The following is an 18,292-nucleotide window of genomic DNA, read 5'->3' as shown; positions in this document are numbered from 1 at the left end:
GTGTTTGGGATGTAATTCCAGGCCCTTCCTGCCTCCCCGGTAATTTCTGATAATTCTTATGCAACAGTAGCCTTGACGAGACCCACCTGTGGGGGTCAGTTGCCAGATCCAGTGGCCAAGGACCCCCACCTTATGCCAAGCCCTATGCTAGTGTTGGAATCTCAGGGCAGAGCAAGAAGGCTGGGGAATGGCTCCCAGTGGAGTGGGAATCTCAACAGCATGTCTAAGGTCATCCCCCTACCCCTCCCACACTCCAGTTCATCTTGGGGGCAGGGAAGCCATGCACACGAGATGCAAGCAATGAAAGCACTGAGAGGAGACCAAGAGCAAAGACCCACATCAGGGTCCCCAGAGTATGTGCGCGTGTGTGCAGCGTGGGGTGGTGGATGGAGGGACACACGAGTGTCCTTTTGATGGAGCAAGTCATTTTCCATCCTGAGGATGGAGGGTCAGAGCAGGTGTAAAGGGAATTAATGGCAGCAGGAAGGATGTAGGTGATAGATAAACAGACATTTAGGATAAGATTATTCATGCAAATGGGTTTATTGGGAAAAACCTATGAATCTTCCTTTGGAGCCCTTAAAAAAATTAGGCTCTGTGATATCCATTTGACTAAAATAATTGTGATGTGGTTTTCTCAATGTTTCTTTCCAGATTCTATCATTGATTAAATTCTTGAAAGATTGGAGGAATCAGGCCAGTTCGACATCAGGCCACAAAGCCAGGCCCACTAGACACTTCCTTTTAGAGCAGTCCTGAACCTTATGGGTGGGACTCCCTTACTTAGAAGTGTCCACCATCAGAATAAAACTGAAAGGAGCTGAGGAGCCCTGTTTTTCCTCCAGCCCCTGAGCAAAAGGTTGCCACTCCTTTGCCAAAAGGTTAATTACACCCTTTTATCTGACCTGGTCCGTTTGGGTGACAAGCCAATCCCAAGAAGGGTAAAGTTCTTTCCTGTTCCCTGGGCACAGATGCTGGGATAAGATACTGCTGAGGAGTCTAAAAGGCTCTTGCAAGATGGCAGAGCCCATGACTGAGCCAGACAGGGGGCCCATCGCATAGTCTACTGTCTCTTGTGTCCCTTATTGGGGTCCTTGGGAGGGGAAGGGAGTAGCAGGATGAAGTGCCCTAGGACCCCAGCCCCTGGGGGCAGCAGTGACAGCAGCAAACATGAGGTTTCCAAATAGTAGAAGTGCGGGCAAGAGAAAATCTATGATCTCTCAAAGCCACTGCGTTTTTCTCTTAAGTGTTTACAAATGTATGTATGTGTGTGTGTGCATTCTAAGTTGCTTCAGTCGTTTCTGACTCTTTGCGACCCTTTGGACTGTAGTCTGCCAGGTTCTCTGTCCATGGGATTCTCCAGGCAAGAATACTGGAGTGGGTTGCCATACCCTCTTTCAGAGAATCTTCCCGACCCAGGGATCTTGCCGACCCAGGAATCAAACCCATGTCTTTTACATCTACCTTCATTGGCAGGCAAGTTCTTTGCCACTCATGCCACCTGGGAAGTCCCTTACAAATGTATAATGAATATTTTAAAATAACAGAAGGAGCTTAAAATTTCTCCCCTTTGAATTCTCCAACCACCTTCATTTTCTCATCTTTTCTCCAATGAATTTCCCCGAGTGGATCTTCCGCTGCTCTCCCTGTGGATACACCACACGCTTTTTGCTATGTCACTTTCTGCTATGTTGTTAGATAGGCTTCGGTTATCATTTAAGTAACTGCCTCTATCAGCGCTGATACCACTATCACTGTTCCTGAAATGCAGACACTCTCTCTAGTTGTTAGCATGGGGCCGTGCTGCGCCCCATGCCCCCGCGCCTCTGTGTTCCAGGTAGAAACATGGGGCTTGCCAGGTGACCAAGGGTATCATTCATTCCCTGCTGATTTACACCATGTATTTGCCTTTCCTTCCTATTCCTATTCTCCTCTCAGAGGGAAACGTAATCAGGGAGCCAGGCAGAAGCAGGACAGCAAGGACAGGGGACAGGAAGTCAAGCAGAATAAATAACTGGCTGCTGGAAGGTCAAGAAGCCGGTAACTGCATGAGAGGGATTCGATTGGATCTGGACACCCAGGTCCTCATGTCAGTCCAGTCTCTCTGGTGTTCAGTTTCCCTGTCATAACAGTGGGCTGGGAATCGGCGGTCCCTCTCCTGCATTGGAACTCAAGTTCTTGTTTAGTCGCTCAGTCATGTCTGACTCTGCGACCCCATGGACTACAGCATGCCAGGCTTCCCTGTCCTTCACTATCTCCCTGAGTTTGCTCAGATTCATGTCCATTGAGTTGATGATGCCATCCAACCATCTCATCCTCTGTCACCCTCTTCTCCTCTTTCCCTCACTCTTTCCCAGCATCAGGGTCTTTTCTGATAAGTCAGCTCTTCGCATCAGGTGGCCAAAGTATTGGAGCTTCAGCATCAGTCCTTCCGATGAGTATTCAGCTTAAGATTGAATGGTTTGATCTCCTTGCTGTCGAAGGGACTCTCAAGAGTCTTCTCTAGCATCACAGTTTGAAATCATCGATTCTTTGGTGCTCTGCCTTCTTTATGGCTCAACTCTCACATCCATACGTGACTACTGGAAAAACCATAGCTTTGACTAGATGTGTTCAGTTCTCTCTGGTGTTCAGCTTCTCTGTAATAGGAGCAGTGGGCTAGGCATTGGTGGTTCCTCTCCTGCAGTGGAATTCAACTTGAGCCGGCATCAGAATCCCTGGAGGACTTGATAAAACAGAGGGAGCTGGGCCCCACCCCAGGGCTGGGGGCTGGAATTGGCATTTCTAATGTGTTCCCAGCTGATGCTGCCCATCCAGGGTCATACTCTGAGAAACACAGGGCGAATGAGCCTCTCTCAGTGGTACCCTAGGACGCTGCCACCTGTGTAAGACTTTGCTGTTCTAAATATTACCTTCTATTCCAGATGCAACCAGCAGGACAGAAAGATGAACCATTCAGTGCAAAAGAGAGAAGGCCTCTGAAATGTCCCTCTCAGGTAGGCAAGGACTGGAGGGGACGGAGGTGGGGGCGGGGGGAATCTCCTACTGAGTTGGGAAGAATGGTGGGTCACAAAGAAGTGGGCTTTGCTATGAAAGTGGGTCTTACCTGGATGAGACATTAGTCCCATTAGAGTCATGGGTCTGTTCTTCTGGGCCTGGGCATACCTAAGGTTTATACCTGTGGGTCAGGAGAACTGTTTTAATAGAACTCAGGCCCCTTCCATACCTATGCAGGGCATAGGAACAAAGCCTCAGCTTACCTGGCCCCAAATGCCAAGAAGGGTGTCTTAAATATGTGCCTAGTATATAGTAGGTGTAGAATTAATGTTGATGAATAAATTAATTTTGAAAACGACGACATAAATGAGTAGAATTCCTCTTATCACTTAATGCTGGTCAAATTTTTGGCTTTCTTGATGAATTGGTAAGTTTTTTGTTACTGGGCTATAAGAACTATGCAATTCATCCTATTTTCTCTTGGCCTTGGCTCTCAGGAAACTTTAAGTTCTCTTTTCATGGAAATATACCTACTGCGCCTTGTGGCATGAACCTCAGGTAGAGAGCAAGAGATGCTGACTGTGGCAAATGGGAAATTTCAAAGTGTTAATGAACTCCTGCAGGGAACTAGTGGGCAGTACAGAGAAGAAAAGCCAGAGAATGGTTTTCTCATCATTTCAAGGATGGTATGAATGTTTCAAATTGGCCAAAGGCATTGCTGGATGATAAGACCTGATGATTCAAGGATATGGATTCCTGGATCATGGTTACAATACATTATCTTTCTCTGCAGGAGAATCCCTATCTGTTCACCTACAGGAACAGCAACTATCTGCCCAGGATGCTAAAGCCCCAGGTGAAGACTGAGGTACGGAGAGGTGTTCTGTGATTGACAAACATGCAAATGAACCAGGGGTAGCCACTTGATGAGTCTTCGGAAGCTTCCAAGGGTTTCTTTAAGTCCTGGACCCCCGGGGGCAGGCTGGAGAGGATGAAGGAACACGTGTGTGGGTGTCCACTAGGTGCTTGAAGCAGGGCTGCCCTCCAACTCCATCTTTAGAATGATCTTGGCAACCAACATCCCATGGCTTCACTGGATATGCTGGGGGCTCAGTGCTGCCTGCTCCCTGTCTATTTTGACGTGAGGCAAGAATCTTTGTTTATGATTATGCTCAGTCATGTCCGACTCTTCGCGACCCTATGGACCATAGGCCACCAGGCTGCTCTGTCCATGGGATTTCCTAGGCAAGAATACAGGAGTGGGCTGCCATTTCCTCCTCCAGGGGATTTTCCCAATCCATGGATCGAACCCACGTCTCTTATGTCTCATGCATTGGCAGGCAGGCCCTTTACCCCTAGCACCACCTGGGAAGCCCTAAAAATCTTCAGGCCCTCCTCAAATCTCTGACAAGTCCTTTTAAACTCATCCCAGCCCTTAATCTGAAGAGAAAGTCAAGACAAGACAGAGAAACAGGGTGAAATCTGAAAGCAGTCAACGTGGAAGTCCTCAGCCATCAGCTGAGGACCCCTTAGGGGCCGCCTCACACTCACTCACGTCTCCCTTATGACTTATCTCATGTGTCTTTTTCTAATACTTCCTGTCGAGATTAGATAGGGCACTCCACAGTCCTCTGAGGACACAAGAAACACTTGAAGGTTGTCATCCTCCTCCTCAGAGGACCAGGGACCAATGTGGGTTGAGATGAATTCAGTCCTAGGACCACCCCTGCCTCCCTACTGGATAAAAGAGGGTGCAGTTTGCTCTGGGTGGTGAAGACAAAGCTGATGGACAGGGCCTGCATCGCAAAACCCGAGAGAGAACAGTGTGAAAGACTTGATTTATCAACTCATCCCACACTTTCTCACTAACATCACAGCAAAAAGGATATATCTAAGAGGCAATACGGCTCAGTGAGTTGAGCAAGTGTGCTCTGGGTTCAAATCTAGGCTCTTCCTATCACTGGCTCTGTGTCAGCAGGCAAAGTACTTAACATCTCTGTGCCTTGGTTTTTCAAATCTGAGAAATGATGAGAGTCATCATCCTACCTCATAGAAGTATTAAATGGTAAAAATTTATAAAGTATAATGCACATTTAACAGTATCTACTGGGCCACGAGTTTTATATAAGAGGGAGCAATACAGCCCTTCAGGATAAACTTACTGAATACCAGCTGTGTACCACTAGGATGCAGGCTTCGTGAGGGCAGGGGCTCAGGGCAGGTATCTCGTCACTGTTAGATGAGAAACTAAATGAGTAGGTGGATGGAGACCAGGCATAGAAGATGAAAATACAAATAATCTAGCGGGGTCGGCCAGCAGAGGCAGCACAATGTACCAAGTGCAGCGGGGTTTCCATGGGTATTCTGAGAACTCAGCTCAGAGCACATGATCGATAGGAGGGAGTCAAGAAGGCTTCCCCAAGGGTTCCCAGGACCTCAGCCTTGGGGGTGACTAAGGTGCAGCCAGGTAGGTGGGAGGGAGGGGGACAGGGAGAGGGAAGAGGAAAGAAAGAGCAGAGGTAGGTGTTTGAGCAAAGACATGGAGGGGACAGAGAGCTAGGCAGATGGTTTGGAATGTCAAGGGCCTCCTAGGCCATGCCAAGGACGATGGACTTTATACTGCTGTTAGGACAGAGTAGAAACATGCTTATTTAACCAACAAGCATTTACTGAGCTTCTACTATGCAGTGTTATAGGCTCTGGAAACACAATAATCAAAACAGACAAAAATTCCTGCTTTCACTGAGAATTTGGGCAAAGGAGTGATTTTTATGTTGAGAGAAAAAGAGTCCTCTGAATGGATTCAGAAAGCTAAGGAGGAAGCCCACAGGCCAGCAGCAATGATGCTGAAGAATACAGCCATATTTTAGAAAGAAGTGATGAAGCCTGAAATTAGGCTGAGGGCTGAGGGACTAGAGAAGAGGGGCAGGCCTGGGAGCAGCTGGAAGGGGTTTTGTGGACACTCGGTGTGAGTGTTGAAAGAGAGGGACAACTCCTAAAAGATGCCCAGGTTTCTGTATTAAGTAGTATCTCCCCAGTAGAGGCACATTTCTCACCCAGTTTCTTACGTGGCAAGAACCATTTCTTATTATTTCTCCACGTATCTCCTTTCAGGTGAGAGATGGAGCGGAAATCAGGTGCTCTGACAAGGATCCCTCTGACACGGTTCCCACTTCAGGTACACAGCTTAAGTCCAGTGATTTGTAAGCTCACGTGAGGTCTAAACCCATCACAGTAAGAGCAGCCTTAGGATGTCAACCCCCACAATCTGAGATATACCTGAGAGGTTTTCAAGGCCATCCAGTTCTGTCTGTGTACTTGTAAGTTCATGCCTGTATTTGATTATTCTTTAACAAAAATGTGATAACATTATCAGAAAGCATTTATTGAGCATTAACTGTGTGCTAGGCCATGCTCGCAAAAGGCCCAGTGTCGGGTGAGTGAGCTGATGTCATTGTCGCCGCTGGGAAGCCTCGATGAGGCAGATTTGTTCTGTGAAAAGCAGAACCACCTTTAAGCAGGAAGCAAAAAGCCCACACTCTGAGTAGAGCCGTATCAGGGTATACTCAAACACCACACAGCACAGGAAAGCACAGTCTTACACACGTGCCATTTTCACTACTTCTTGGTATTTTCAAAATAACTGTTGCTGGGTAATGAAAGTGAGACTCACGGAACGTTCTAGGCAGAGACCTTTCCTAAGAGGGGCTGCCTAAGGGCTGAACCTTTTCCTCCAAATGAGTCAGCCTGGGGGTGATAGCTGTGTGCACAGGACCGTGGAAGGTCCCAGGTAGGGGGGATGTGGTGGCCCACATGACTCAGAACCTCAGCCTAGGAGCATCTCTGCAACTGTGCAGTGGGTTCGCGTGCGTCCTGGGGAGTGACTCGTGTGTTCATTGATTCGTTCCCTTGTTCACTCGTCTATTAGATGATTGTTGAATGCCTCCTACGTGCCTTCCAGGATAGAAAGCAAAGTTTGGAGATGTCACGGTATGCAAATCTTTGTGGTCAGGTTGTCTCCTTTTGCTGAGTGTTAGTAGAACAAATAAGTGTCAGCTTGCCCTTCATGCCTGTCTTAGCTCTACACACTCTAATCAAGCCAAGTGACTGGCAAGTAAGTTAAAAATCTTCTCATGGAACACTTCAGTATGTAACTGGCTCTTGACTAAGTTGCAGGAGAATGGAATAGGTGATAAAAGTCTTGCACACACAGCGTCTTAATGCTTTTTCCCCATATTAGTGACAACCTCTTTCTGTTGGTTAGTTTGTTAGTAGAATTTTAGTAACAGAAACAAATTATTAGCTTCATATGTATGCGCTTCAGTAGCAAAAGCTCAAAGATGTATATGTATATTACATATGTGTGTATGTGTCTATACATATAAGTATACACACGTGTCTATACATATATGTGTGTATACATATGTGTGTTTGTACAAGGAGAGGGAGGGTGGTGTTTGTTTTAATAGCCATATTCTCTACAGTGAAATGATATCTATCCTCTTTTAATCTTATCATTCTAAAGGGATAATCTGTAAAGATTTTGCAATCTGTCCAGATTATGTTCCTATCACAAGAGTGAAAAGCAAGCAATCCATTAGAGCGTATCTGGACATCTGAAAGCCAAATGAAACAGGAACCTCTCCTTTATCCCCTGTCCCTGGAGATGGTCCTATTTATTGGCACTTGAAGATGTAAGCACAAGAAATCTCGAGACCTTGAGATATGAGATGCTCTGATGATAGTTGTTTGGATAAGCAGATGGACAGATACAGGCATCCTTGATCTAACCAAGTAGGCCTGGGAACAAAACACTGGCACTGTCCACCTGGGGGGCAGTACTCATGGGCTAATGCTGGGTTGGCCCCTCTGAGTACCCCCTCTAAAATGCGTCATTTTGAAAAATGGCCACAGCTAACTGGACAAAAATGAAAAACACATTTCATTACTGCACTTGATATCTGATTGGACATTTTAATCATACTTGTGGCTGTTAGGGCAGGAGAAAGACTTAGCACCGGGTCACACCATTATCACCCTTGATAATTGTCACATTTTTGGTGAGGTCATTCACCCTTCTGGAGACTCATGTTTACAATTTCTAATTGAGATGAAGGCATCTGATACGTACTTACAAGAGCAGATCATCTATCTTTACATCGCCAGTGACTCGGCACATAGTGGGAGCCTGATAAATGCTTGTTGAACTTATCTTTATTGCAGAGTATTTCTACTTCAGCAAATCAAAAATTCCCAGGGTTGAAAAAGATCCTAAAAACCCATTGCACCAAAGTGCCTTCCATTAAGACAATTTTTCACTGAGACTATCTTATCAAATAACTGTTTTACCTTCAGAGTTATTTTCAAAAACCTTTGTAGTCCCCTTTTCTAATGTTTCTCTCAAACCAATCCACCAATACACCCAGCTAATGAACAAGTGGTAATTTCAAAATAAGATACTGCCTTCATCAACAGGCCACAGCCCCTGGCCGCCCGGGTGCCTCACATCACTCCATCCGGAGCCCGTAGGTGATGAACCTCTTCCGCTGATCTGTGGGGTTTGGGATGAGATATGTAGAGCTGATGTAAGTAATTTTTATTGCCAGTTGCTATTTGGTAGCATGAATAAGTGAATGCATGCATGCACACTTCTAGTTTTTTCCTTCTGGTCAGTGGACTGTGGCTTGTGTTCATGCTCAGTAATGTCTGACTCTTCACGCCCCTATGGTTTTCAGTGCACACATAAAATGTATTGAATGCTACCTCCTGTGGGCTTTATAACTTCATAAGTACTTACATCATTTTGTATTACTTCATGGCCCTGTCCATAAGATCAGTGGGATAAGTTAAAAAAAAAAAAATACAATGGGCCTTGAGGATGACTTAAGGTTTTCCCAGTGGGAAAAGGAATAGCATTTTGTAAACAGAATACTGGCAATAAGGAGCCAGAGAGGGCACTGGCTGTCTATTGAAGCTGGCTATCTTGAAGTCAAGCTGCTAATTCCATGCAAAGGGGGAAAATTCATAGCATTTGAAAATAGAACAAAGTTAATTCTATGCCTCTGTCACCAATAGTATAAATTAGAACAACTCATTTCTAAGTCCCTGATGTCATTTATTTAAAATGAGTGATTCCAACGCTGATATTGAAAATGCCCAGGTTACAGCACTGTGACCACCAGGGGCTTCGCTTCATTGTGAGTCCGTGGCGAGCTGTCCAGTGTACATCCTATCCAGTGTATATCCTGAAGCTCTTTCTAGAGTCACCACATGCTCCTGAGTCTCGGGACCTAACTAGTCTGTGACTAGGAAGTCATGATGCCCCACAAGAAATAACAGCCTGCCTGTCCCCTGGTGGCACAGAGGTTAAAGCATCTGCCTGCAATGCGGGAGACCTGGGTTCGATCCCTGGGTTGGGAAGATCCCCTGGAGAAGGAAATGGCAACCCACTCTAGTATTCTTGCCTGGAACATTCCATGGACAGAGGAGCCTGGGGGCTACAGTCCACAAGATAGCAAAGAGTCGGACACGACTGAGCGACTTCACTTTGTCCCCTTTGCAGGACCCACCTACTGAACAAGTTCAAACTCACCCCAAGACACTTGGATGAATGTATTTCCCTTCCCTGCAGTTTCTATCATTTAGAGCTTTGAGAACTGTAAAGTCTCTGATACAGAGCCTCTTCCTTAGCCTTTAATTCAGCTGAACACATTTCTTGAGCTCCTATGTGCCAGTCACATTTTTCTTATATAAACTCATGCCAAAGCACTTCAAAGACAGAAACACAGACTAAGCTGGGCCAGCAGTTTACCACCACTGCAAAAGTCCTTATTTAAGTCCCTAAAACCTGAGAGCAAAGGGTTGGGCAGCTCTAGCTGACAATTGAGAGAAAGTTGGTTTTTCAGATTATGGCCCCAGGTAGTTTAAGAACTCCCAAACGTCAAAGCTTCTCCCTGCCATTCCTTTTTGTGTCCAGTGGGCAGTTTCCCCATTCTGTACTCTAGTCAACCATTTTCTGGTAATTCGTGATCTTTTATCATAGTTTAGATGGCCTTCTGATAAGAGGCCCCTTCTGTAAAAATTTTGATGAGTTAACAATATGTTTATCAACTTCTTTTGAGGTGATGGACAATCTGTACCAGATAATGTTTAGGCTAATCAGCCCACACAAATTTAATCTTATCTCTGCAGAGTTCTCTCCCTAAGGAGAGCAATTGCTAAAGTGCTTTGCTGTGGTTCCAGGCTGTGTCTTTATGATATATGATGATATTAACAAAACTCAAATCGAGGTTTCTGGAATAACAAACCAATGAAATGTGTGTGGGGTTCTATTTTAATAAGATCCCAGATGAGTCAAACTTCTTCCATCTCTATTTGGTTCTTTTGGTTTATTATCTCTTACAGGTCATTTCTTACAGAGTGACCAACAGGAAGCCACCCCTTCCAATATACATATCAAGCTATATACATGTATGCACACACACAAATGTGGACATACATGAGCATACATGTATGTGTGTGTTTCCTTTCTGCCTGCTACATTTGAGGCAGAAATGGCCAGCTTCAGCCACCCCTTTATAATACTGTAATGTGCTTTCAAAGCAAATCTCTCATCTCCTCAACATTTTACCAGCCCCAAAGATTTCCCCTAACCTTTGCACACTAGTTAGTGTTCCCAGAATTCACTGTATTACACATTATGGCAACAAGAATACGGTGATTGGCCATCATCATCAGAAGCTAAAATAAACCCTCTAGAGTTGAGGAGAAGAGGTCTTATTTTTCATTTTGTTGCCTTTTTTACCCAGAGCCTGATTTCTTTGAGAAGAGGTCATTTCAGAGTTCTCAGGCTCAGCCCCGTGGATGTGTGCTAATGTCTGCAGCTGGCTTTGTGATTTGATATTGTTCTTCTAACCACAGAGCCTTGGGCCCACCCCAGACCTACTAAATCAGAAACTCTGAGGGTGAGGACCAGCCATCTGTGTTTTAACAAGCTCTTCAGATGATTCTGATGCATGCTCAAATTTGAAGACCACTAATCTCTATATTTTGCATACACATATTCACAGCTATGCATGTTTTAGTTTGCATGCTGTCATAGGAAAGAAGCAGGGACTTTTACTCTTCCAATGAGAGCAAATTCTCAGTGGGAGCAACAGTTTCCCATAGGCGGACAGCATAGAAATCAGGTAGACAAGATGTCTCCATGGAGGGAGCGAGACCTGGAGATTGCTTTGAATATTGTTTCTGCTGAGTGTGAACGCAGCTTCCCATGCAGATGTGATCATACCACATGCTGATGAGTGAAGTAGACTCTGGGTAGTCAGGTGGTGTCGAAAGCATCTTTTTCTCTGTGTTTCACCGCCCTCATCATAGAGTGACTTGGTAAAGAAGGGCTGTTGAGAGAACCTCCTGGAAGATAGATTTTAGTTTCTTTACCTTAAGCAGTGGCTCACTGAAATGAAAGGTTTCTTTCCCTGTTGGAGTAGTGGGCCACTCCCTGGTATAAATGCTACATTAGACTTCTTCCAAGGCTGAAAGGTAATTGACCAGTTAGTGCAACATCACATAGCTAGAGACCATGGTAGGCACATCTGAGGATAGATGGAGCTGTGTCAAAGTCGGGGTGACTACGGGAGGAGGTACTCCAGGGAGGTGGGAGATATAAGGGGGAGTAGGAGGTGAGCTTGTGATTTGACGAATGAATAGACGAAAGGTGGTATACCCACACAATAGGATATTAGCCATAAGAAAGAATGGGGTAATTGCACCTGCTACAACATGGGGAACCTTGAAAACATCATGCCAAGTGAAGAGAGCCAGACACACAGGTCGCATTTTGTATGATTCCATTTATATGAAATATCCAGAACAGGTAAATCCATAGGCAGAAAGCAGACAGTGGCTGTCACAGGCTGGAGGGAGGGAAGAGTGACTGGCTTAGTGGGTACAGGTCTCCCTCGGAGGTGATGAAAATGTTTTGGAACTAGATAGAGGTCATGGTTGCATAGCACTGGGAATGTACTAAAGGCCACGGAATTGTTGACTTTAAAGTGGTTAATTTTATGTCATGTAATTTCACCTTGATTTTTTAAAAAATTGTTAATACTATAAAGGCATTTCCCTTTTCACTTCAGAAAAACTGAGCTGAATTTTTTCTAATGAAATATAAATATAAAATAAAATATATTTTATCCCAAATATCAACAGCTCCTAGCATAGATGAAGTATAGGTTTCACCTCCACCACAACCCCCTCCTCACTCCCAGATCAGGTCATCAGGGACTGTTTATGCCCTGAGGATAACTGCCCGCCTGTGGCATCAGGTTCACCCAACACCAGCAGATGCCCCTCTGAAAGTGAGGCCACCTTCCAGCTCCCCAGCGCTGTGCCCAGGCGCCCCAAGGAGGAGACTGGCAGTCAGGCTCCACAGCTGCTACTGCTGGGCTTTAGGACAAGGATGGGCTTTCAGTATCTTTGTCCAAATGGAATTTCCCTACTTTGTGTCAGTCTTCCTAGAACATTCTCCCCTGATTCAGAGGAGACAGGAAGCTGATCTCCTGTTCATCTTTGCATTCAGTTCACAGGCTTAAGTTGGCTGACATCAAGGTCATCGGAGCCCTGGGCGACTCACTCACGGTGAGTTATGGATGGAGGAAGGAAGGGCAGGAGAGGAGAAGATCTTGGTTAACAGGAGAATCTCACTTCGAGCCTGTAGAGCTGCCATCATCCGTGCAACCTCAGTCCCTCTCCACCTTCCTACCCACCCTGAAATCCAGCATTCCCTACTGGCGTCGAGTTTTCCACTGCCATTCTAGCCTCATCTTTCTTCTCCTAGCATTGGATTGAAAGAGAGAGCAGGAAGTGGGGGGCCCAGAGGGAGCCCCTGAGATAGAAGTGACCTAGCCCAGACCACACAGCCTGTCGGTGGTGGGGTGGAACAGTATGAGGTCTCCTACCCACAGTGTAGGGCCCCTTCAAATACCAGATGCTCTGCTCTGTCCATGTAGGAAAGCTAAGGGACCATGCCAAGGGCCATGTGATGATGCAACAGGAACCAGTACTAATGGAGGGGGTGAAAAGCCAGGGTCAGTGGAAGAGATGGAAATACTAAAGATGACCCAGCCTGTGTCTGCAACTGACCCGTGGTAACCTCCCATTCCCCACAAAGAGTGATCCAGAATAAGCAGAATCAAGTCCTTAGAGAGCTGGGGTGGGAGGTGGGGGTCCCTGCTTCTGGTCCACAGCAACTCATTACAGAGGAGTCCAGCTTCTGTTCCCTGGGTCAGTAAGGTCAAGGGCCTCCAGCTGAATTTTCCCATCCAACTACCAGCTGACACCTTTCATGTCTGTGGCTTGTTCACATTGATATGATCTCACTCAGTATACTCAACAAAATCCTGTGACGTATATCTCTCCTCAAACTTAAACTAACAAAGAAGGTGAAGCTGGCTGAGTCAAAGTGAGTACCACGGCCACAGAGCCTGTAAGTGCTGGATGAGGACAGAACTCTCAGGTCCTGACTCTGAGGCCAGAATCCTGTCCCAATCCCACAGCCCTCTTCTCCATGACCCTTCACTGACTCTTTACCCCAAAGGCAGGGACACCTTTCCTGGAGGTCAGCCTTCCCCCATTGACTGCCCGGGAGGTTAGCCTTCAGCACAACCTTGAAATGGCTCATCTCAGAAATAACAGGCTTCAGGCAAGGGACATGAACCTGCAGTGTGTCAGGTGGTGGTTTTAAAAGACTCTGCTCTTTCTTTAGCTGAGGAGTAGGTACATGGCATTTCGTTTTAATTTTTCACGTTGTACATATGTGAGATCTATTCATATCAAAGGAGTATAATACACTTCCTTTTATGATATAGTTCTCAGCTTTTAGAAAAATGGGGCCCTGCAATGAGTCCTTTGGAAAACCACACTGCCGTCTAATTTCCAGAGCACTTTTGCCAGCCTGGGGTCTGGGCAGGGTTTCCCAGGGTGGGTTCCAGGATTCCCATTGGGAGCTTGCACTCATTTCTGACAAGGCAGGATTCAGATCAAGACGTGGTGCTGTCAAGACTCTGGGTTCTAAAGGGCTTGGCGTTCTGGCCTGGCCAGGACAGGAACACAGAGCCTCTGATGAGCAGGCAAGAAAATCACCCCCATGTTGTTCTCTTTTCAGGCAGGTAACGGGGCCGGGTCCAAGCCTGGAAATGTCCTGGACGTCTTGACTCAGTATCGAGGTCTGTCCTGGAGGTGAGTACAGCCGTGGCGAGGTCCAGAGACGCCTCACCGTCACAGGACAGGGGAGGATCCCCCTGAGCAAGTAGAAAACAAGTTCTCTAGCAAAGAGATGAGTCACCTGGTACTTTTCCATGAGAAATTTCTAGGTTTAATTTAAGAAAGGTATTTATCAGCTTCCCCAAACCACTATTTTCCCCCAAAACAAGTCTGGACCTAAGCAGGAGGAGTTTAGGGGAGAACCTACTCAAACATTTGGGTTGGAAAAGTTTGGGCTTCCATTTCTTCCTCTGGGCAGTCGTCTCCAAAGGAGGCGGCAGCCTTCAGAACCACAGTTGTGTCTGAGTCCCACCTGCCTGCTCTGTGTGACCTTGGGCAAGTTATTCAACCTCTCTGGACTGGTCTCGTCTTTGATGCAGAGACAATAATACTGGCTTAGCACTGTCACAAAACTTGCATGCTAAGTCGCCTCAGTCATGTATGACTTTGTGCGATCTCATGGACTGTAACCCACCAGGCTCCTCTGCCCATGGATTCTCCAAGCAAGAATACTGGACTGAGTTGCCAGGCCCTTCTCCAGGGGCTCTCCCAACCCAGGGACCAAAACCACATCTCTTAAGTCTCCTGCATTGGCAGGCAGGTTCTTTAGCACAAGTGCCCAGGTCACGAGGCTTAGAAAGAATTTAAATGCCTAGCACAGTGCCTGACAGAAAGGAAGGTATAAATGGTAGCTGGGATCACTATTGAAGGGCCTTTATTTAACAGATGAGGAAGCATGGCTCAGAGAGGACAAGTAACCTGTCCAAGATCACACAGTCAGACAATAAAAGAGCAAAAAGTAGGGTAAATGGCTCCTGACCCCTAATCCAGCACCTCTCCTATCACGTGTATATATCTTGTGCATGCTGGTCCTGCTCCGCCTATAATCAAATCCAGGCACCACAGACTGTGGTGAGCAGCACTCCAGCTTCACCTTTGAAAGCCTGGCTCATGCCAACGTGACAGGGCAGGTTTGGTGTTTTCTCAGCCTTCAATCCATCATCTCTGGCACCAGCTTGGACCTGAGTGCTGAGTCCCTGGCCTCCTCCCTGATGATGCTCTGCAGAGTTAAACCCCAAATGTTTTGAGAACCTTTGAAATGTTCCCAGATATACTTGGCAGAGAAGGAGGAGATATGGAAAAGCAGGGAATCCAATCAACTCTGGAATGCTGTGTATTTTCATGCCTAGAAACCCATCCAACTTTGATTTCCTTGGAATTTTAGAAGTGGTTTGGAAGATGGGTTGCTCTCTAGAAGACACCCTTTAAGGACGGGTTTTCCCCAAGCCAAACAGGAAGAAAACCAGGGCAAACTTTCTTTTTTTTTTTTTTTTTTCTTTTTAATGAAGGGGCCCACTTAATTCCCTTGCCTCGAGGTTAAAGCTTAAACTTAAAAAACAAATAAATCAGCCCCACTGGTTTAAACCAGTTTTTTATTTAGACATTCTGGTTTGTGGGGCAAGTAGAGAGCAGTTGCTGTGTTCTGGTTTTTTTTTCAGTTTTTCTACAGAAATAATGAGGAAAGGGAAAGCCCCAAGCCCCCAGAGTGTTTCTCAGAAGGATAAAGGTGTGTCTTGGTGGTGTCTGGGGTGTTTCAGCGTCGCTGGCAGTTTTAACCTTCATTTTCTTTTTTGTCCCCACGACGACGCAGTGTGGGCGGCGACCAGAACCTCAGCAGCGTCATCACCCTACCCAGTGAGTACGCGCTCCCCTGGGGTTCGGGGCGGGCCCGCCGCAGCCCTGCGCGTTTCGGCAGCTCCCCCTGGCGGTGACCGCGGGCTTAGCAGAGAACCGGGCTGCAGAAGACAGCCGTGTTCGGCAGGGGGCGCTGCTTCCCCAAGACAGTCTCCTCGCTCTGCTTCTTGCGAGTAATTAAAGCATTGCGGATTTTTTCTTTAAAAAAAAAAAAAAGAGAAATTGTATTTGCCTGAGGAAGGAAGAGAGTAAGAGAAAAAGAATGTTCCATCCAGCTCTTAGTGCAAGTTATTATTAAGAAGTTATTGAAGAAGGAAGGAAAGGAAACCCCTTTCTGCTTTGCCTGTCATTCTGATCAGAGTACCTTTCTGGGAGGCGTTGACTTAAGCTTGGACTGCGTTAGGCACCACTGCGTACAAAGACGTTGAATTCCTGTGTGTCCAGTTTAGGAAAAGCTGCTATGGCAGCAGCAGATATGAAATTACCTTGTTCAGGCCATGCAAACACAGCCATATTTGGGGCGCAACATTTTCCTTAAATTGCTTCATCAACAACCTGTTTGGAATGATTTGTTTAAGCCTGATTACATTCTTTCAATGGTCTTATCTTATTCATCTTTTCATTCTCCTTAGTGCATACACAGTGCTCGTTCTTAAAGCACACATAAAATGTATGTTATTTTCCCTTAAAATCTGGCTAACAATTTTGCCAGAGAGAAATTTAATTGGTCCCATTCTTGTTTGCTTTTCTTATAATTATCCCTTTGTAATATATCTTTAGCAGTTAAGAAATTGTTTCAGCTCTAAGTCACCCAGACTTTGATGATAAAGATGGCGTGATTGCTACATGGGCAGAACTGGTCGGACTTCATGTGCTATCTGTTCTTGCTATTTGCAAATCCTGTTGAGTGTAAGTAGGTACAGTTCTGTGGCACAAGTACTCCTTGTCTTCTTTATTTCTAGGTCCACACAAAAGAGCTCTGAATAAACTCCACTATCGCTAGGAGATGGTTGGCGTTGCTTTTGTGAATGTAACTGACTGGGCTGTGAGCTGGGCTAGCATACACAACGGTTTGCTGGACTCTCTGATTGCCATGCAGTTGTGGTCAATAAAATGACTGGAAACCATCTGATTCAAGGTCTTCCACTAAAATGATTTGTGGAAAAATTGAGAAAAAGTCACCCCTTAGATGGATGCCCCTGCCACGCTTAGCTCAGCAGTGGAACATTGCCTATTCAGACTTCCTTACTAGAGTTGTGAAGACAGGTTGATGGTAGGGACCAGATAATCTATGTGGAAATAGTCATATAGCCATATGTTGGAAAACTTATGAAAACATAAGGTCAGAGCAGAAGCTCAGTTCAACTCCCTCTTCATTTTAATCCAGCAAATACTCCTGCGCTGGGTGCTTGCGAAACAGGACAATTAGACAAGGCCCCTGCCCTGATGACATTACTAATGTCTGTTTAGGGCCATGTCTCCTTAAAGACAGACCCGCATACCAATCATTATTGCCACGTACAAAGTTTAGGGGGAAATAAATAAGAAAGTTGTTAACCTTGCCTTTTGAAAGGGGGGCTTTAAGAACTGGAATTCATCAGATAAGGAAAGGGAATGGAACGTTCTTGGCAGAGGTAACTGCATGCCACAACAAGCGCTCACCCTGTCCAACGACTAGTGCCTTTCTGTGACATTCCTGATAATACCTAGGTAGCCAGAGATGGATTCTTCCAGTAATGAGGAGTCTAGGACAATCCCTTCCATTTTCGGATAGCTCTCTAGTGATTGCACAATGCTTCCTTCTATTGAGTAGAAGTCAGAATAGTTATCATCTGTTCGTACAATGTCCCCAGAGCCACAGGGAATGAGTTCAGTCCATCTGGGTTGCACAGGCCCTGCAGCAGTGCTTGGTTCCAGAGAGCACCCTGCTGGATGGCATGGTGCCTGAAAGTCCGGACTGATACATAGCCTGTTCCTTTCCCACATCCGAGAAGATTGTAGGTCTGGAAAAAATACCCTGTGTTAGAGCTGAAAGACTAGGTTTCTAGCTTAGGATTCTATTCTTAGTAACTGTATGACTTTTAACAGTTTTCCTAGCCTTTCTGAACTTTGAGTTATTCTTACTTGAGTCATAAACATTTATTGAGCACATGAGAGGCTCTGGGGTATATACAGACCCTGCTTGCAGGAATTCTCAGCCAAGTTGTGTGCAGGATGCAAAGTGAAAAGGGTAGATCCAGCATGGAAAAGGCATTAGAATGAGTGAGATTGAAAAGATCAACAAAATTGGCAGCAGGTAGACTGACCAGAGTAGAGGGGGGAATAGAGCCTGAAAATC

At 45.8% G+C, this 18,292-nt stretch overlaps 1 protein-coding gene across 3 annotated transcripts in view; it reads left to right on the top strand.

Moving 5' to 3' along the window:
- The window catches only part of PLB1 (phospholipase B1), a 130,393-nt gene that overhangs the window by 53,803 nt on the left and 58,298 nt on the right, over nt 1-18,292 (top strand). For all 3 annotated transcript variants that reach the window (XM_043469045.1, XM_043469044.1, XM_043469046.1), the window contains 6 exons: nt 2,925-2,996; nt 3,791-3,865; nt 6,112-6,175; nt 12,578-12,636; nt 14,162-14,235; nt 15,911-15,954. In XM_043469045.1, coding sequence (XP_043324980.1) covers nt 2,925-2,996; nt 3,791-3,865; nt 6,112-6,175; nt 12,578-12,636; nt 14,162-14,235; nt 15,911-15,954 — 388 coding nt within the window. The remainder of the gene's footprint in view (nt 1-2,924; nt 2,997-3,790; nt 3,866-6,111; nt 6,176-12,577; nt 12,637-14,161; nt 14,236-15,910; nt 15,955-18,292) is intronic.

Source organism: Cervus canadensis, chromosome 5 (genome assembly GCF_019320065.1).
Source record: "Cervus canadensis isolate Bull #8, Minnesota chromosome 5, ASM1932006v1, whole genome shotgun sequence".
Lineage (NCBI taxonomy): Eukaryota > Metazoa > Chordata > Mammalia > Artiodactyla > Cervidae > Cervus > Cervus canadensis.
Note: the sequence above shows the minus strand (reverse complement) of the source record. Positions and strands in the feature narration are given on the sequence as shown.